Raw genomic sequence first — 21,336 nt, 5'->3', positions numbered from 1 at the left:
AATATTTTTTATTCTATTTAAATCTCTTGGATGAATCAAAACTTGAAAAAAGTGTGTTACCGTCTTATATTATGGCAAAAAGTTTGATAAACTCCATATTGGTCGCTAGTGTCTGAAGAAGTTTATTGACGTATTACTATGCGATACTTTTTCTATGTGATACGACCATCGGAATTAGCAAATCTGAAAATATATAATATATAATAATATATTAGCTAAAATCTTCCTAAAGCATCAGATAGCTGGCAAACCCGTCGCTAAAGTACCTGAAGCGTCCGAAGCGTGGTGATACTAGGTATTTTAGTAAAAAATATATATTTCCAATGCTAGATGGATGAAATAAAAAATTACAAGTAAAAAAAATCATATTTTTCATGAAAACTAGTACACTTTTCACACATAAGACATTGGATTAAAAGTAACTTTTTTTTAAATTGCTTCATATGGAAATTTGGAAAATAATTTGTCGGGTGTAGAAACACTATGATAATTATTGTGACACCATGGCTGCAGAATCTGTTTAAAATTCCGTGTGCATAATTAAAACGACTTCGAGCAATCAGTGAATATCAATATTAGTGACTTTGTGTAGAATTGAAATTGAAAAAAAATTTTAGCGCCTCAGTTGGAACTGTATTTGATGACCTGATTGCTGTATTATTAGCAACTGTAACTAAACTAGGAGAAGCGGACAAAGTGTCACATCTACTACGAATCATATGATAGTGCAATAACAACCATCGAAACCCTATGAGATTATAATTTAAGTTTGGCCTCCGTCAAAATACGACTACTCGACCTAAAGGTGAAGCTGACAAAGGAAAGTAGAGATACAAAAGCTCCTTTAAGTTTCGAAAAGTGCCCCAAAATTATCGCTTTTAAAGAGCTGTGGAAATATATCAAGAGAATTTTACGATATCTACAAGGTTCACTAAATATTAAACTAAATTACATACGAGGGGATTATCGAAGCGATATTTATTTAAATTATTTGAAAAATGTATGCTGGAAAACGTCAAAATTCTGTAGCTACCTCATCAACAGAAGCTGAATGTATCGCTTTGTTTGAAGCTGTTAAAGAAGCGATTTGGTTAAAATCTTTAGCAACATGTATGAATATTATTACAGTCAAGCGAATAATCATTTTTGAAGATAAGAATGGTTGCTTCAATATTGCTCAAAATCCTAAAATCTCTTGAAATTTCGAACTAAGTTAGATTTAGAGTAATATTTTGCTGGTGTGATTAGGTTTTCAACAAAAATGTTGGACCAAATTTGTTATCGTTCCTCAGGCTGCACAAGAAAACTATTAGATTATAAAATAGAATGTGAACAATTGTATTTCCGTAAGATTGGTGTGCAAATTTTATATTAAGTTTGCAATTAATTTTGGGAGGGGGCGTGTTGGGATATTTGCAAAATTTTATTGATTTAAATCTCTGCCGGCTCGTTATGGTTATGTTTATATAAAAATGACGAAAAGACTTTGTGAAGTTACGAATGAAATTACTGTTATGCTTCCTACGTGGTCCAAATGTTTGCTGTAAAAAGCACTTTAAAATAACGATTAAATATACAGTCAATTGCTAGTTAAAACATTCTTAAAAGAAATAGAAATTAAATATAAGACCGACTGACTTTTGCTTATGATGCCAAATTGTCTCTAAATCAAAAATTTTCATCTCTAATAGGTATTCTTACCGACACCATTGAGATTTGCTTTTCCATGAAAGAAGTAATAATAATTACAAATGTAATTAAGAAACAAAAATGGTTCACTACAAAACTTGAATTAATAAGAAATAATCTTTGTCTGATGAAACAGCTAAACAGTGACAAGAAATATTAAAAGCTACAACAAATTTTACAAAAATGAAATAAAGAAAGCAAAATGCAGTCTCAGTAAGAAAATAATTGAAGACGACAGAAATAGGTAGGACCTACGGAAATATAATCAATAAAAATCGACCCCCTAAAAAAAACAGGTATTCACAAACGAAATTGCGGCAAACACATTAAACAGAACCAAAGATCTTCCTTTGTTCAAATTCTCACAAGCGACCCTCAATCAAGTAAGGGATTATTTGGATAAATTAAAAAGTAAAAATAGCCAAGATCGCTTTGACGTAACCAGGAAAATGTTAAAGCAAATAATAGTATATTATGCAACAAATGCGGTAAACGGCATTTGACTCACGAGCTTATTTGGCACGAGCGGAGCGACTTTTTAATAAACGAGTGATTTAAAAAGTTTACCAAACGTGTTCCATACTATCCTTTTTTTACGACCGTTAGTTTTTGGATACAAACCGTGCGGTAAAATCCCGGAAATGTCCGAAGGGTCTCGGATTCGTGGGAAACGAAACTGACGTGGTAAAGTGACGCTTCCCGCACGCTAGATCGGTGTGTAATTAGGTAATTTACAGACGGGAATAGAAAAAGAATATTGTAATACAACTCTAATCAAGGAGGGAGTGTAGCCAAATATTTTAAAAATATCAAAAATATTCCCAATACATAAAGGTGGCGAAGTTACTGCAAACAACTTAAGAGCTATTTGTATAGTACCTTGTAAATCAAAAATCATAGAATCAGTATTAAAAGAACAAATTAACAAACATTTTCAGAATTTTAATCTTTACTTTGGTCAGCAATGCGGATTCAGGGAGGGTAGATCAACCGACTCTGTTATCACCAATCTAATTAAAGCTATGGTCAAAGGACAAGAAGAAGGCAACATTCTGCAAAATTACTAAAGTTTTCGACTGCGTAGACGACTGGGCTCTATTACAAAAAAAATAAAAAAATTAAACATCACAATTTTGATATCTTGACTCGAAGCCTAGTTGAGCTGAGAGGGAACAATACGTTGTTTATGACAATAAAACGTCGAGTATACTACCAGTGAGAATGACCTTAAAAGAATCTTACTGAAGCACTTGCTGAAGCTAACTCAAGAGCTAAGGACTGGTTTACAAAAAATAGCTTAACCCTTAGCGAAGATAAAACAGTTTCTTTAATCTTCTTCAACGAAGTAAATAATCGGTATCACCATACGGGCCAAGTGTCTAAAAAATCCTCAAAAAACATTTTTCTAATATGTAGCCTATAGGGCAGTGTAGATTGTAACATATTATTGACAGTATTATATCATGCTCTAATTGGCTCGCACTTGCTTTATGGTCCTTGCTCCCGGTGCAGCAAGAGTATTTGGCTTACAACGTAGGGTAATAAGAAAAATCACTAACCTCAATTACAGAGAGGATGTTAGATCTAAATTTTCGGAGTTTAAAATCCTTACACTGTCAAGCGCTTATATACTTAAGTGTCTAATTTGCAGATTTTTCGCATTTGAATAAAGTTCGTCCCTGTAATACGAGGAATACGGACTACCTCAGATTTGATTTCTTCCGTCTTAATGCAAGTAAGCTAGGTTCAAATTACTACTGCATCCATTTCTTAAGAAACTTAAGACTGAGACAAAACATCTCCCGATAAACGGGTTCAAAAACTTAGTCAAAGACTTTTTAACCCATATTATTCCAAGCATAAAAAAAAATAAAAATATATGTTTTTGCTCTGAAATTATTTATTTTGTTGCACATTACATATGTCAAAAAAAAAAAAATCTTTGGGGCACATAAGATGTAACATATAATTTATACATAAATATACAAAAGAAAGTTCAAATTCGACAGAAAACAACTAAAAGTAGATTGTTTTCCGTATAGAACCTGATTTGATACAAAAAAAGCATATTTTATTGTGCGTGAGCGCACCACTGGTAACACCCGTTTTCATTTTTGTTGATATTTTACAAGGGATGACGTATATAAATGCATATTACACTTATTACAAACATAAATTGTGTGGCTGTGGCAGATTTTACATCTCCTTCGGGCTTTATTAGCATGAACAATTATGAGGTGACCTTAATTATCATAAGGCACTTTATCTATGGCAGGTGCAAGATTTATCAGTTTTTAAAAGTCGCAAAGCAATGTAAGATTTAAAATCAAATCAATAACTTCGTCATCAAAAAACTTAAAAAATATTTCAAGCGGAGTTTTTCCAGAAAGCGTATTTTTAGTTCCTCACATGTTCTAAAATCATCGGATATAGAGGTGTGAGTGTGACCCTTCTTCCATTTAACAATAGAAGCAAGCCTGTGGTTTGCAGAAAGCATACGTCTTCTTTTGAATTCCAGGGTTTCATCATCTGATGAGTCAGGTTCAGTAGTTGATGAATTAGAGGACAGTTGTATCATTCGGTGTATGTAACTCGAAAGTTCCAACTATATCAATTGGTTCCCCAAACTCTTGTAGATTTATATTATCGTTCATATCTTCTTCGTCAGTCAAGGTATCCACATCAGGTAGAATATAGACCGCGTCAATATCTGCTGTAAATATTTTTTCAAGTAATTTTAAGTCTAAATTTACAATACAATACAATACATAAGAATACGTAAATCCAAATAATACTTACGACTTTCATTGTTATTGTCCTCATCCATCACGATCTCCTCCATAGCCGCCTCTAATTCCTTCTGTGTCAAATACCTCGGAAATGCCATTTTTACGAACTGCAACGTTCACTGCACAAGGCACAAACTAATACTAAACAACTACTTGTCTAGACTTGCAATAACAAAGTTTTGTTCCACAGATAAAACCAGTGGTGCATTCACGCAGCAGCAAAATATTTTCAAAAATAAAGCATAATCAATAAAGTATTTCCAATGCATGTTTTCTGCGATGTAATCTACATGCTATAGAGTTAACAAAAATAGAAATACAAATCTAAAATATTTTTTTTTACTATTTTACTAATAGAACAAAATTATATTTTTAGATATATATTTGCATAATTTAAAAAAACATATATATTATTTTATTTTCAGAAAAGTGTTTTTTTCTTAAAATGGATCCAGGAAGCAACCTGCATAAAGTAAAATTTTCATATTAAAATGGTCGTTGAGTTAATTCATGAAACCGTTTTTCCTCCATTTTAAGGCTTGTTTTCGCGATAGCAAGTACCATCACGTCCAAAAACAAATAGAAAAATTTTAAGGTTGGCAAAAAATATTACATGAAAATAGGCCTTTACTGTCAAACTGAAAAGTCAAATTTGGCTCAATTTTCTTGCGCGCGATAGTACCTACTCTCATAAGAGAGATGTTACCAATGAGAGTTTTATGGGATTTGTATTTAATGTGACGAAATACATAAAAGTATACCTACATCAATGTTTTTTTCGTATTATGAAAATAGTCCATCGTGGAGATTAGCTTCTAAGTTCCCTTTCATGAGAGTATTATCAGCGTGAAATCAAGCCTTTACTTAAATGCCGAATGTTGAGATTTTTGAAATATGTTTTTTAAAAATATAAGATGTCAATCTCTTCTTTTTATTTTTTTTTATGAAGTACAGATTTATAAAACCTGTCTTTTTCATAACTAAAATATTTTAAGATGCGGATAAGAAGGCAAACATATCACAAATATCAAAAGAATGTGATAATTCAATAGCTGCTTTTTTCGAAACATGTTTGCTTTAAAATATATCTAATTTAGTAAATATGCTATTATTAGGAAAAAAAATAAAGGGCGATACAAACCTGACCCTGAATAACGTTTACGCTGGGCTCGTTGTCCGAATTCGATCCGATCAACTTGCAGAAAAGTTCCGGTCCTTCGACACCGACGCCACAGGTGGCTGTCGCCGTAATATTCTTCCCTTCGGCCAGATTGAAATAGGGGGGTGTGAGCGTTTCTCCGTTGCTCAAACCGAACGCCATGGCCGCCACCACGAGGGCCAGCGGACCCCCAAAGAGCGACCCGCACTGATGCATTGTCGCGCCAACACTGATTATTTCGTAAACGGATATTTGCCGACTACTGGTGGCAGTGCCTTAGAGGCAGATATTTAAAAAGCTCCGGGGTCGGCTCGCGAATTGTTTAGAATTTGGGTATACGAGCGAAGAACTTTTCGAGACAGGGACGGACTCGAAAGGCTTCGGGATGCGGGAAACCAGGTTTGGTTTCATATAAAGGCCGTATGCATTAACCTCCGATAAATATTTATCAAGCTGTTGATATGGACTTTGTTTAATCAATTTTTGATATTCACTAAAGGCGGGCGCTATCACACGGTTAGGTAAATCGTCTTTGTTTTTGTCGCATGGATTTTGATGGTAATAGAAAGGTCTAATCAATTTTTTTTTTATTATTTTGAGTTTTTTTTGTAAAATTTGGGGATTACTTTTTTCGGTAATGGATGCAGCTAACTTTGACAACTTGTTGGTCGGTTCCACTTCTGATTCAAGCAGCGATGAAGATACTCCACCAAGAAGACCTATAATGATGGAACGAAATGATCTGTTTAATGAGCTTAATGACAACGAATTTTAATCTAAGTAATTATATCAAAAGCTCTGCACATTAACTTGTTGGAAAATGTTTTGGAGGCGACGATATTTTAACAGCGCTTAGATTCTACACTTAACAACAGTTTATAGAGTTGTATCTAACGTAACTAGAACTAGATATGAAGAATAGGAAAGTGTAAAATTTTTAAGACCTTGCTAAGAGTCCGAGATTTATAGTTATGGCATTCTATTTCTATTTCTTTTCATTTTTCATTCATTTTATTAATTTCATTTTCTATTCCATTTCATTCTATTTCTTCCCAAGTATCGCTTTTCTGTTTATTGTAAATTGCATTCTTTTTTTTATTTTCCAACACATGAAAATATTTGTTCACTAAAGATATCATTATTTCTTTTACCTTTCTAAGTTAGAAAAGCGAGAAAAAACGTAGAGAAATTTTATTTATTTTTATTTCAAGTACGCAATGGTCAGTGGTTCCAAACATTACCTTTCAGTTCGTATTTCTGGGTATATTTTGCAAAATTTTAAAATTTTAATTCCAATTGGGAAAAAAGTAAAAATTCAAAAAAAACGACTTTTAAAAAATTTCACAACTGTTGTCCCTTAATTTTGGTTTGGCAACTGTCATGGCAGTTTGAGAGCATAATTTTACAGCAAATTGTTAGCACGTGCGCGTGACACAACTTCTTTGCGTTTAGAGGTTATATAATTATAAATATTTTTGCATAAGTAAATCAAAACACAGCTTTTAAAAATATTAAGAATGAATTTCTAGGTGTGAAAATTCAATTTCGTCAGATTTGGAAATTCTATTAAAACCCAGATAGCACACAATATCCCCAGCATATCCGGTCAATGTCCCATTTAAGTCGCATGTCCCAGGAGATGTGGAGGATATTCTTAGGATATATGATAGCATATATACCAAGGATATACTGTAAAATACATCCCAGGGATATCCTCTGAATGTATAGCTAGCGGATTTATTGTACACGATATACCACAGATATCCTCTAAATAGATGGCCTGAGGATATCCCCTTGCACCATAATGGGAACATTAGAATAGAAGCCTAAAAAGTTAAATTTTGAACAACTGAGGAGGAAAATAATAAGTTTTTCTAAATTTGTGGTGTTTTGGGAGACTTTTTATTGGCAACGTTTTTGTGCAGATCTACATCGACGTCAGTGTTGCCAAGTCCTAAAAAAAACCGGAATCAAACCATTAAAATCAATTTGTTTTCTTTTTTTTTTGGACACTATTTTAATAAAAATACCACAGAAAATACGGATTCATCTAAGTGAAAAAATTACAAAAATGTAAAAATAATATATTTGTTTATAAGATTCCATTTGACAACACTGTTCGGCTGCAACCAATGACGCAACTACTCGTGGTCATGCCGTGACGGACTCGCTCGACTCTCGTCGGCTCCTCCTCCATCTCGTCGTCCGCCATCTTTTCGACCCTGTTTTCGTTGGCGGTATACGGTATACGGCGACTTGGCGTCTATTTTGAGTATTTCGTGTGCTCTGCTTACTGCTTTCAGTGCTTTCATTTCAGTTATTTTTTTGTGTTATTATTATTTTACTTTATGGTAATATATAACATATGATTTGATAAATTCTAACCTGAACGAACCATTGTTGTGTAGTCTACCAACATCATGCCTTGTTTTTTATTATTTTGCTAGGCCAATGAGATAGCAAGATCAGGCGGCGGCAGCAGTTGTGAGTTTGTAAAACAAGCTCTGACCCCGCTGATTTTAAATGAATTTGCAATGAAATTTAATCGGTTGGGTATGAAGAAAAAGGAGAAATTTTCAAAATCAAAATTGGCCAAATTAATATTTCGTAAGTAGATATTATGTTTTTTTAAAATAAATAGGACGTAAATGTATTATAAATAACGTATGAGAAATATAATTTAATAAAATAAGCATTTTATGGCGATTACTTAGTTGATACTTTTTTAAAGGAATGATTGCTGAACCGAGTTAAAATAAATCTGACTTTTTTTTTAACCTATATACCTATATCATACGTTTTAAATTACATACCTTTTTTGATTCTAGACTTCTTGTCGTATCTTATTGCTTTGTTTTTGAAAACAAAAATAAAGCAGTAGTTAAATTAAGGCATACAAAATTAAACTCATTTTTTATTTAAGTAAGCAATGTATGTTTAATTATATAGTATAGTTTTTACTATTTTTTAAGGCTTGTTTTCATGGTGATAGTAGCATAAAAAAACTAGGAAAATTTTTATTTTAAAATATTGTCCTATTGGTTCTAGTTTTTTTTTGCGCGCGATAGTACCCACTCTCATGAAAGAGATCTTACCGATGAGAGTTTAATGCGTTTTATATTTAATGAAATGAAATACATAAATGCGGATGCGGATATACATCACAAACAAGAAAAGAATGTGAGAATTCAATAGCTGCTTGGCTGAAAAGAGTTACTTTCACCAAAGAATGACAGAAAAACTGTCAAACATTAGTTATTAGTTTAAGATTCTTACTTTATTTTTAAGATACTTTAATTTAGGTTGTTCTATATTTTTGCTATATTATATAACTGCATTTTTTAAATGTCTACAATAGAAAAAAATCAGATGTGTGTAAAATGTGTTTTATTAATGGTGTCAATCGGCAGTCCTTCACTTTTACCATCAAAAGCAAAATGAAAGATTAAATATTAATTGGAAACAACTTGTGCATTTCAAATATCGCCTACTATTCCAGTAATGACTTCATCAACCATACCCAATAGGTTAATTCCGTCACACGCGAATACCGAATACAACCAATTTGACTAATGGACATTACCTTTCCAGTATTTTTCATAGGCTGTTGGAAATGATCTAATAAGCAGGATCCACTGGTATATCTACGAGGGGGTACCCAAAAAAAAACCGGAATCATTTTTTATAAACTATATATTGTTTTGAAAATCACAGAACGACCTTATCCCCTTCAAAATACTCTCCATTACAACTAGTACATTTGTCCCAGCGGTGCTTCCACTGTTCGAAACATTTTTTATATTCATCTTTGGCTATAGCCGACAGCCCATCCCTCGTTTTTTTCTTGACCTCTTCAATGTTGTCAAATCGCTGTCCTTTCATGTCCCTTTTTATACGTGGAAATAAGAAGTCACACGGAGAGAGATCAGGCGAGTAAGGTGCATGGGGCAGAGGAACCATGCCAATTTTAGCCAAAAACTGCTTAACAGAAATTGCTGTGTGTGCAGGTGTATTAGCATCCACCAGTCCCCTGCCCGCCATAAATCGGGTCTTTTTTGTCGAATACTGTTGCGCAATCTTCATAAAACTTCCAGATAAAAAGCTTAATTAACGGTCTCACCTGGTGGAACGAACTCTGCATGAACTAAGCCGTTGATGTCGAAAAAGCAAATCAGCATCGTTTTGATGTCTGATTTGACCTGACGACATTTTTTTCGACGGGGAGACAGTGACGTCTTCCATTGGCTGGACTGTTGCTTACATCAGTAATGATCTTTGAAAGAAAATCTGTATCCGTTTCAAGCTGTTGATTCAGCACGACAATGTTTTTAACATTGAAACAGTTTCAGCAGCACTTTTACCGAGCAGAAAACAAAATTTCTCGGCTGCACGTTGTTCTTTTAAACTTGCCATCGAAAAAAACGAAATATCAAAAAAACAGCGTTAACGCACTGCAAGTGAACAAAACAAGTTAAATTTAAAACGAAAGTGGCGTTGAACTCGCAATAAATTGTACTATCCACAACCTGGCGGCAGAAAAGTTTACTATACAAGCTCTGCGCGAGGTAATTTAATTCCAGTTTTTTATGGGTACCCCCTCGTATATAAGATCCTATATCCTCACAGTCGGATATACTAACGCTGTCTCAACTAGAATAACTGGATATCCTTAGTATATCCCAACAAACAACCTACGGACATCCGTATCTGATATATATCCTATATCCTTGAAACGTCTTAAGGATGTCCCTTAGCCTAAACAGTATATCCTTAAGATATACGCTACGTCCCGTCCGATATCCCGAGGACGTTTTACGGACGTCCTTGTACTATTTGGGAAGAAAGAGTAAAACCAAAAAAAAAAAAAAACAGAAATTTTTGGAATAAATTGGGCCCCAGTTTAATGAAAATTAATAAAAGTCAGTAAATTCTTGAACTATGCAAATAAATTTCTAAGAACATATAATTCATTGGTCCTAATCCAGGTAAATTGTTTTGTTTAAACATTTTTTTTAATTATGTTTAGTTTTGTTGGGGGTTGCATTTATTGTAAAGTTTGGCGATAAGTTTTATCAGTAATGGAGGAGGTGCTAACTTTGACAATTTGTTGAGCAGTTCTAGTTCTGATCCAAGCAGCGATGTCTCACCGAGAAGACGTATAATAAGAGAACGCAGTGATTTGTTTAATGATCTTAATATCATCGAATTTAAAAAAGATTTATATCAAAAGGACTGTACAGGAACTTGCTGACATGTTGAAAAATATTTAATAGCGCTTAGATTCTACGCGACTGGATCATTCCAGTTACGCTTGACTAGAGTTTCCAGAGTTGTAGAGTACAAAGAGTATGCATTACGACCTCAAATCATTGCAATGCCTCGAAATGAAGAAGAGAGAAGTTCTAAATTTTTAAGACCTTGCAAGACTTCCGAGAATAATGGTTGTTCTATTCCTTTGCAATCATTTACAAGTATCGCTTTTCTATTTATTGTAAACTGCATTCGTTTTTTATTTTCGAACGCATTAAATTATTTGTTGACTAAAGACATTAATATTTATTTTACTACAAATTGTTCTACCAACTTCGTTTACTCGGAAACGTCTACGCACAGATTAGAAGAATGTCGTCTTAGTCCGTGATCGCTGCGGTTGTGACATGTATCCAGCTATAACAAAAAATCTCTATCTAAGAACTGTATTATATTATATACATTCTTTTTTCTCTAAATTTTAAGGAATCAAAGTGCTTTTATACAGTTTATTTCTCTGCCTTTTTATGCATTTTTATCTTCTCAGTTATATCCATTTTTGAAATGCCCCTTATTTTTGCCCTCTGTGTTAAAAACCCGAGAAATGTATTTCCGGGTACAATTAAAAAAATTTTTCTACTCCTGTCTGTAAAATATCTAAATACACACCGATCTAGCATGCGAGAAGCATCACTTTACCACGTCAGTTTCGTTTCCGACGGATCCGAGTCGCTTCGGATATTTCCGGGATTTTACCGCACGGGTTTGGCAGTAATCGGATGTTTTCGGTGATATTTCCCACGCCTTGAATTATGATATTTGTCAATTATGACGGTTAAGTATTCGTGTAGTTTTGCGAAAATGTACCCAAAAACTAACGGTCGTAGAAAAAGTACAGTATGCAACACGTTCGGTAAATTTTTTAAGTCACTCGTTTATTAAACACTCGCTCCGCTCGTGTTATAAGTTATAAGTAACTCGTTTATTAAACAAATGCCGTTTACCGCCGTTCCTCCATAATTGATAATTAGTATAAGAAGAGTCGGTAAATTCTTGGCCTATACAAATAAATTTCTGAGAACAAATTTGCACACGAAATCTACTGATAAACGTGTTCAGATGTGTAGTCACACTATTATAAAGTTCAAGTAACAACTAACGATGAAAACCAAAGAGAATTGGTTGACCATAGAATACAACATTAGTAGTCTGAGGGTTGGCTGTTATTTAAAAGTTCGTGATTTGCATACGAGGGAGTCACCAAAATATGTAACCCTTAATATTTGTAAAACATGTACTGGGAGTCCAAGCATTTAGAAGACGGTACTAGAAATCTAACGAAAAAAGTAAATCGGCCAAGTTCCACGTTTCACCGCACGAGAATTCAACTGATAGGGAAGCTACTGAATATTTATCTAAGCATTGTTTGAAAGAGAAATGCAAGTGTTTCCAGTTACTCGATAGTCCCCAATACTTTTTATATTGTCACAGAAATTTGACTCATGACTGAATTATTACATAAGACTTTAATTTGCAGGTTTTTATGATAAAGTCTTCTACTCACTCACTCCAGTGGCGTCGATTGAATATTATTGATAATTTGTTACTAGAAATAACATGAACACACATAGAACCAGAAATAATCAGTTCGAAGCAATATTGCAGGTCAACATTCAATATTTTGTAAAGGTATCATAACTTACAATGATTCTTCCAACTAACAAAAAAGCTTAATTCTAAGCTATATAAACTAGTTTTTTTCGGTTATTAAAAATTGTATTGTTAAAAAAAGATACATTGATGAGAATTTTTTGATGTACCGGTGCTGTCAGCAAATGCACGACCTCTATACTTAATTTACTCAATAGAGCTAGCTATACATTTATGGACGACAGAAACAACAAAAATTTAAGTGGGGTTTTATGACACAAAATGGTATTAACCGGTACTAATATACACTCGAACCAAAAACACTATACATATTCAGGTAGCCTTTGTATTTTAGTACCAACAAAATTAAAATAAGCTCTTGGATTAAAATTATGGGGTATTCTAGGTAACTCAGTATGGTATACCATTTCTATAATAATAAGCTAACATAATGGTGTAACTAAAAAAAGATTATGTAACATTGAATATTTAGTTGAATATAGTAACATTGCCTTGTTAATTCCATTAACAAACTTATTAAATTAATTGCTTTGGCATGCTCTACTTGAAGAAGCTTAAAAATCTGAGGAACATTTAACAGAAACAACAAAAATGTAAGTAGGGTTTTATGAAATAAAATGGTATTAACAAACTTGAATTATGGGGTAACATTTATTATTATTTAAAATTGGTAAAATACATTCTAAAACTCAAAACCAATAAAGTTCAGGCGAGAGGGTAACATATCTCATAATATCTCATCATCTACATCACAAATATATAATATTGACTAGTCTTGTCATTGTACGATTTTGGCGTTTAATTGATTTTCTTCACTTCCCTATCGGGTTTGGCATTTCTGTAAGTTATGGCGGCTATCATCACAGAGGTGCTTAGCACAGTATTAATTACAAAATTCAGCAACAAACTCAAATCTCCAGACTCCACGGTTATGGTAAATACTCGGGCTGAAACAACAAAAATATATTTAATGTTCTTCACATGAATAACACTATAGGAGGAGACAAGAATTTGTTACTATTCTATAAATTACACTTTTAAAACTTAGTGTATTATAAAGGGTCAACAACAGTTTCAGAAAGTTTAGTTTCTTCCTCACTCTTCTGCATTCTAAAGTAATTAATTAATTCATCATTCATTCATACATTTTATATTGAAATTACAAAAGCCTAATACAAATCTAGAGCAACTTAAAATTTACAAAATGTTTAAGAAAGAAAAAAAGAGAGATAATATTTAAATTAAATAGAAAAGGAAATGGTTCAAACACATCTCATTTGGACGATGTTATACTTACTGAAATTTGTAAAGGCTGATATGAACCATGTTAAAATGCTAATAGATTGTGAATTTTTTGTTCTAAGTATCTCAACTAATTGGACAACTTTGGAAGATGCTCCGATTGGTGTGCAAAGTGGCTACAACAAGAATATAAAACCAATGTTTTTTATTAAACGTTTTTACTATTGATCTGCACAAAACTATGTGTAAATTACCACTAGAAAGGCTAATAATCCTAATGGTACCAGTCCCAGCAACAGCCCAACAACTACTGAGAAATATACACCTGAACCAAAAACACTATACATATTCATGTAGCCTTTGTATTTTAGTACCAACAAAATTAAAATAAGCTCTTGGATTAAAATTATAGGGTATTCTAGGTAACTCAGTATGGTATATCCATTTCTATAATTATAAGCTAACATAATGGTGTAACTAAAAAAAGATTACATAACATTGAATATTTAGGGGAATATAGTAACATTACCTTGTTAATTCCATTAACAGACTTATTAAATTAATTGCTTTGGCATGCTTTACTTGAAGAAGCTTAAAAATCTGAGGAACTTTTAAAACAAAGCATACTGTTATTGTTATGACACTTAAAATATCCGAAAAATGCTCCAAGTAACTTCTTGTGTTCAATGGGAACGACATTATTGCTATTTATGTACATTAAATTCAAGGCATTACACAATCGAGTTTTAATCAATAGAAATAAATTTTCCCGGCTAAACACATGTTCATGTTTTGATTCTAATTAACCACAGAAATTAAATGGTTGGTCACAACCAGCTGATTTCGTCACAGATTAATATTGGTGAATCAATGAAAAATAAAGTCTCATATGTTTTCCGCATAGATATGTTTGCCAAGTACGTATTTTACACTTTTTATGTTATTCTTGTTTGAATAGGGAACTATCGTTCACGAAACATAAATATTTTTTATGACCGTTTCAATTTAATGGGAGCCGCTCAAGAATCGTAAACCTAATAGGATTGCCTAATCTGTCAAATCTGTCCGCAAGAGCAATGCGAAAACTCTCGCTGGCTGTGACGTAGGTGAAGTCCTGTTTTGGCGCGCTTACTATGTAAATGCATCCAAATAATCTGAAACTGACCCGAGTTTTGATGCACTTTGAGTATTTTGAGTAGCTAATATAACATTTTGTTTGGATAATCGATAATAATAATAATAATTTAATATCAACATTAAATCGTTTTAGTACTTATTTAATAATTATTGGGAAGTAGCGTAGGTTAGGGTCTCAGGTAGGGTAAATATAATACTATTGCAATCAAGTTTGGCTTATATGTATTATCTTGAAATACATATATTAATTAAATATTGTTACACACAAATACATAAAACTATCGAACAAAACGATTTACATTAATATTAACATTAGTAATTAACATTTTAACATATTAGAAATCAAAAAATATATTAGGCATACATAACTATTTATAGGTAATAGGTAAATTATAATATGTATTTATATGTACCCTCGTATGTACTTAACATAGAAAATACATATTACTACATATACTTAAATCTTTCTTTTACAATTTTACCCTACTTTCTAATTTTTTTTCTGCGGCTATCATCTTGCAAAGATTTTCTTTTTAGACTAACGTTATATTTTGCTTTTAAAGTTCTGAAGTTCATACGAATTATCGTTCTGAGCTTACAAAAATCTCTAACCGACAAATTTTCATATACTTAGCTTTATAATTTATTATTTGGGGTTCGGAGATGGCTTCCAAGCATGGGTTCTGTAGATGGATTTTTCTCTAGAATTTCACTTGGGGCATTCGATGTTGTTGCTAAAAGCTCAGACAATACCTGCTGAGCTTCTTTTTTGACATTTTTGGAATGGAGTCTTTTTGATCTAGATAATCCTGCTTCTGTTGGTGGCTTCTGGTTAAATAATAATAGGGTGGGAACAGCAGTTTTTTTTAGAATCTTTTTTAAAGGTAAACCTAAAAATTAAATTTTGTTGTGAATTTAATGTGTTACTCAAGACAAAGAAATAGCGAATAACTCATTTTGTAAGTCTTTTTCGTAATCATTTTCAGTAAAATGAACTGAGCAGGCATAGCTTTTATCTGGATTAAGTTTGTCCTCTCTTCTACATCTATCCACTCGTTCCGAATTTCCCTTTGGGAAAGCGATGAAAACTATATTTTCGAGAACTTGCTTTTTCAGCAAAATAGTTCCAGGCATACCTAACTATTTTTTTATGTAACTTATCCTACTGAAAAAGGTAAAAGAAATGTATTTCTTACGTTTACTTATATTATTGTCTAATATTTTGAGCTTACCTCCTAACTAATAACACCGCTAATAAGCAGCACGAACACAAAACTGTTAAGTCTTTGTTTAAGGTTAAAAATACTCTTTTTCTCAGTTCTTGCCCTCAAGCACATACATTTTTTAAGTATCTGTTAAAGCTTAAAAACATTGTTTTGTGCAAGTTTTTTTTACAGAAATAAAATTAACACAAATATAAGCGCACTACTCACTAGTTTAAATTATTTTAGTTGTTTAAAGAACACAAAATACAACGGTTTAATATTCTTCAAATGCATTGACAGAATACACAAAAACCGTTAGAGGACTTCGCTTACGTCACAAGCGACCACGCCCGATCGATAATTTTGGCGAACGTATGTCTAATAGGATTGGACAATCCTATTAAGTTTACGATTCTTGGGAGCCGCTGCAAGCATAGATAAATTTGAAGTGGAATTTTTAGAATGGCTGTGAATTGCAGTCTGGTCAGTTTTTGAACTACGCCTCATTCCGGCGGATTTCAAATTCAAATTTAAAATTTCTGCTGAATGGAACTTTTTTCATCCGCATTTTATATACGAATGGCTGAAATGCATACATCACTTTAAAAGCACATGCGGTTGTATTGCGTTTTCCTTTTATTTCGAATTCCTAGATAGGTGATTCATAAACAAAAAAATCAATACTTGTTGGGGAAGGTTTGTTATGGAGGGTTAAAACTTGAATGCCAATTACATTTAAAAGCTAAGGGAATGTTGCCGGAACCTGACAATTTTGGTGTGTTGTATCATAAGTCCTATCGAGTACATCCTGATGGTTTTAGGTAAATACTGCAAAAATATTTCTGTCTAAGAATTTGAGGCAATAAAATATATACATTTGATTTGTACAGGAAATGTACGGAATGGAAAAAAATGAAAAAGAAAGTGCCGAAATCTAGATCCAAACAAAAAAAACTGGAACTTCTTTATGAGGGTGAATTTCAAACTGCTCCTGAAATCGAACTACCACTAAATTCTTCAGGATTTGCGTTGTTCGCTTCTATCAGATTGGCAGTACTAGATAGATGGATGAAAAGCGCCAGTCAAGAATATCTTCAAAGTAGCTGCAGTATACCCGTTGGGGATCATAGTGACTTTGAGAGTGATACCGAAGATAATACTCAAAGCAGTACCTATGTTCCCACCAAAGTGTCAAAGGTAGTTGGATTAGGTCAGTTAAGTTTTTTTTTGCTTTTAAAAATATGTATTTAAAAGAATACCATTTAAGAACAAAATAATTTTTATTTTTCAGGTATACGTTCAGTGTTTGAACTTATCAAGGAGAGTAGAGTCACACATCCAGTTCTTTGTACCAGAGCCCTTTTGGCACTGCTGGATGTGTTACAAGGGCAGTCTCCTGAGGGGCTCAAGTCTGAACCGCCCGACGTAACAGACTCACTTTTTGAGTTACTACTCGACTTGGCCACTTTACACGGCCCGGAAAGTTCTGTGCCTAATGATGGCACTCATCTTACAGCAGTGGCTTGTGCCTGCTTGTTGGCACTTGTAGTCGTCCGTGGTGATACTGGCAAGTATCTATCGGCGACTGCAGCTCTTTTGATGTGCCCGAGAGCACTGTCTATTCAAAATATTCAGGTCAGTTCAAGTTTTGTGGAATTACTTGACAGCACGAAAAATAATATATTTTAATAATAAAAATAACATTATATTTATACTTAAAGTGTTATATATCTTGATGTGATCCTAAAACATGAAGTTTTCAAGTGAGTCTGAATAATATAAAACAATGAAGAAGTTGTTTTGTTTTGCTGTCTTCAACTGACCAAAGCCCATTCCTTATTGAACAAAAAATAACAACAAATTAATTATTATTAACACTAGAATTTTTTTATAGTTTACAATAGTTTTATTTTATTCTTTTGATAGTTGGGTTCAGCTTGTTACTACTTTTGAGGTTAGGTTTCGTTTCGCTGTTGTGTGACGTCACTAAAGCACCAAGCTTTTTAGGAGGTCCCATATATTTTACTTACCATTCTTTTTGTGTATTCCATTTTTCTGTAGTCAAACGCGTACCGTATTTCAGATGCCGGCTGTGTTATCATCTTTGCAGAGGAGCGTCCACGGTATACTTCTTGGTAAAATGTTAAGGCCGGATTGGTTAACGCACGGAGTTCCCAAAACATCGCAGATCGACTCGTTTCAAGTTAAAATGCCCAACGATTTAATAAATACCCATTTAGGGGTGAAGGCCCTGGCCTTTGACAGTCAATATTTGTACCTATTCTCTTCAAGGGGTCTTTTAAAAATCGGTAGCGGTTATGGCAGCACCATTAAGGGGCACGTATCTTTTTGGAAGCCCGATTTTTATCCCAACGACAACGGAAGTTTGGTTTACTGTCTGGTGAGTGAATTTTTTTTGGCTGGCACAGCCTTTAAACTATCATTAATGTCAAAATCTATTTATTAAAATAAAGGACATTTAAAATGGTTGTATTGCCGGGAAAGACGGTGAAAGTGCAGATTGTAATTTTCTGAAATAAATTAGCGTTCAAAATGTGTTTTTTTTTAAGTTTCAAACAGAAACTTAATTAATATGTTTACAGTAAAAACTAAACAACTAACATACAAATGGGGGTATTTTCACCCCGTTGTCTTATTGTAGTACTATAAACTTACTATTATAACAGATTTACTTCTATTTCAGTCTCAATAATTTCATCTTTTTAAATACTGTCATTATAATTTGACGCTGCTTCAGATCTGTCAAACTTCTGTCCTTATTTAAACGAATAAAATGTAATATAACCTGCAGAAATGTTATAATTTACAAATATTCTGGGGGCGCTTTACATTGAAATGCTTTAATTGGGGTCGCAGCGCCACCATCTAGGTAGACGCCCTAACCATAACCTAAAAAAGTATTGTAAACATTTTGTTTTTCTACTGCTGTCTGTAAAATACCTAATTACGCACCGATCAAGCGTGCGGGAAGCGTCGCTTTACCACGTCAGTTTCGTTTCCCACGAATCCGAGCCACTTCGGACGTTTCCGGGATTTTACCGCACGGATTTGGGAGCAATCAGATGTTTTCGGTGATATTTAGCACGCTTTGAATTTTGATGTTTGTCAATTCTAACAGCCATGTCAGTGAATGTATTCGTGTTTTGCGAAAATGTACCCAAAAACTAACGGTCGTAGAAAAAGTATAGTATGCAACACGTTCGGTAAAGTTTGTGTCGTTTAGCGCACTTGTTGCATAATATAACTATTATCGGACTTACTTTATGCACTCTATTTATATGGAATTCGTCAATTATTCCTCGAGATTGCCGTTATTAAAAATATTATTTTGATGTTTCAAAGAAACTTCTACAGACTACCGAAAATACTATTTACATATCTTCTAAATTAGTGAAATAAGACTTTGAAACTTTCAAGTATTCCGTAGAGTTAAAAATTGGTAGGAATGTTCAGAATACGAATAAATGAATTTTTATTAAAATATTATTGATGGTGAAAGTTTGCAAAAATACGTTTTTCAGCTAGACGGTGAGTTCAGACAAAAATTGTAGATCATCCGATTCTCTACAAAAAATGTCTCTGCATTTTTTTTGTTAGTCCGTGATATAGCGGTTCAAAAAATTGAAAAAACGTTTCCACACTGCCTATGAGGTCCTTGGTGCTTTTTTTAACGTGGTTTCCCGGGTAGGCCAATTCCACGATCTGTTGTGATCCTATTGAATTCAAAAATATTTTATAAAATACAAATGGAATATTGAAAATGATTAAAGCTGTGTAAATTATGTAATTTTTAAATGAAAAAATTCGTTTGTTCGTTTTGTTCTTCTTCGTCTTCCTCCGCCTGGATACAAATATGTTGTTCCAAAAGTTATGACCAGAGTTACTATCCTTAAAACCGTTGTTTTGCAACTCTGTGTCGCACACAATTATTGTGTGTGGAAAAAGTATATGATTTTGGCATTTTGAAAAAGCGCAGATACTTTTTGATGAATATATTTGTGATTGCCGCTGTAAAAAAAAAGTAAAATGCACAAACTTTGTTACAAAGTATAAGCGATAGCCACGAGTTGTCACTACGAAGGAATGCTTACGACTAACAGAATTCTGATGACCCCTTTGAAATGGAACAGGTATATGAGCATCGCCACGCTTACAATTGAATGGAAGACCGGAGTTTTTGACGTTCATTTATATTCTAGGAATTTTATAATATGTATGTATAAGATATAGGGACTCATATTTTTTGTCGTATAACGGTTTAAAAATGTATATACATTAACGTGCATATTACGAATAAAATATTTTTTTCAATTCTTTGAACCGCTATATCACGGAAATGGCAATACTTTTGACACTTTTTTGACTGAACTATTTTTGCTGTAAAACTTACGGTTTAGCTGAAAAAAAATTGCACAAGGGGGATTGATGGGGACTTTTCACAATTCATGTATGACATTGAACATTCATGCCAATTTTCAGCTCTATAGGAATTTTTGCAACCTCACTTCTATTTTAAGGACTAATTGACCAAAAACACCCTGTACAATTTTAACCGGAATTGACTCGACTTTCAATTTTTAAATACATTTTTAGATGCCGGTTCAGATATATATCTCAAAAAAGTCGAAAACCGAACGCCCTGTATGAGTTTTGCTGAAATGTAAGAAGAGTGTGTAACCTTTTTTTTCAGCGTTTGTTTTATTTTAAGGGCAATTTGTATTTGAAGTTATGCGGCAGAAGGGGAGGAGAGTTTTTGATAGTCGAAAGAAACAGTCTTCTAATTTCCGGTTCTGTTCCGCTACAGAGCAGAGACGTGGGATCTTCGGTTATTTTTTCCGACGGCGAAAATTTGGGGACGATTTCTACCGCAAAAGACGTAAGTGGTGCGATGATTCATCGATCGTACAAATGAGGAATACTCATAAAATATTAGCAAGCCTTTTGGCGATAGTTTTACAAATTTTACAAAAGTTTTTCCCGTCAAGGTGTTTCGGTGTTTCATAATGAAAGTGATCTTGATGCTCTCTCTCTCTCTCTCTCTCTCTCTCTCTCTCTCTCTCTCTCTCTCTCTCTCTCTCTCTTCTAGGCTTTGTTGTTGAAGTTTTAAATTTAAATATTAAGACAATGTGACAATAATTTTATTATATTATGGTCCATACATTGAACAATATTG

General features: G+C 33.3%; 3 protein-coding genes across 4 annotated transcripts in view; 1 reads left to right on the top strand and 2 right to left on the bottom strand.

The window, feature by feature from the left end:
• Positions 1-5,870, bottom strand: part of LOC132707756 (laminin subunit alpha) — a 111,908-nt gene extending 106,038 nt beyond the window's left edge. Inside the window, exon 1 of the mRNA XM_060679697.1 lies at positions 5,620-5,870. Coding sequence (XP_060535680.1) covers positions 5,620-5,853 — 234 coding nt within the window. The 5' untranslated portion in view covers positions 5,854-5,870. The remainder of the gene's footprint in view (positions 1-5,619) is intronic.
• Positions 5,871-13,202: 7,332 nt separating this feature from the next.
• Positions 13,203-14,596, bottom strand: LOC132707441 (solute carrier family 66 member 3). The gene is made up of 4 exons (XM_060679302.1): positions 14,330-14,596; positions 14,055-14,277; positions 13,856-13,976; positions 13,203-13,505 (listed from the first exon to the last, which is right to left on the bottom strand). The coding sequence occupies exons 1-4, from the start codon at positions 14,497-14,499 to the stop codon at positions 13,357-13,359; spliced, it is 663 nt and encodes a 220-aa protein (XP_060535285.1). The 5' UTR covers positions 14,500-14,596; the 3' UTR covers positions 13,203-13,356.
• Positions 14,597-16,747: 2,151 nt separating this feature from the next.
• The window catches only part of LOC132707144 (E3 ubiquitin-protein ligase MYCBP2), a 218,337-nt gene continuing 213,748 nt past the window's right edge, over positions 16,748-21,336 (top strand). For both annotated transcript variants that reach the window (XM_060678856.1, XM_060678855.1), the window contains exons 1-5: positions 16,748-16,963; positions 17,033-17,352; positions 17,434-17,777; positions 18,226-18,543; positions 20,872-21,039. In XM_060678856.1, the coding sequence (XP_060534839.1) occupies positions 16,893-16,963; positions 17,033-17,352; positions 17,434-17,777; positions 18,226-18,543; positions 20,872-21,039 (1,221 nt within the window). In that variant the 5' untranslated portion in view covers positions 16,748-16,892. The remainder of the gene's footprint in view (positions 16,964-17,032; positions 17,353-17,433; positions 17,778-18,225; positions 18,544-20,871; positions 21,040-21,336) is intronic.

This window comes from Cylas formicarius, unplaced genomic scaffold, assembly GCF_029955315.1.
Source record: "Cylas formicarius isolate icCylForm1 unplaced genomic scaffold, icCylForm1.1 PGA_scaffold_9__14_contigs__length_23061073, whole genome shotgun sequence".
Lineage (NCBI taxonomy): Eukaryota > Metazoa > Arthropoda > Insecta > Coleoptera > Brentidae > Cylas > Cylas formicarius.
Note: the sequence above shows the minus strand (reverse complement) of the source record. Positions and strands in the feature narration are given on the sequence as shown.

Excerpts from the sequence above, each read along its gene's own strand:
- LOC132707441 (XM_060679302.1), bottom strand. The coding sequence starts at position 14,499 with ATGTCGTTCCCATTGAACACAAGAAGTTACTTGGAGCATTTTTCGGAT. Across the intron at positions 14,278-14,329 it reads CTGTTAATGGAATTAACAAG|TTACACCATTATGTTAGCTT; the intron begins GTAATGTTACTA and ends ATCTTTTTTTAG. Across the intron at positions 13,506-13,855 it reads ATCAGCCTTTACAAATTTCA|CCCGAGTATTTACCATAACC; the intron begins GTAAGTATAACA and ends TTGTTGTTTCAG.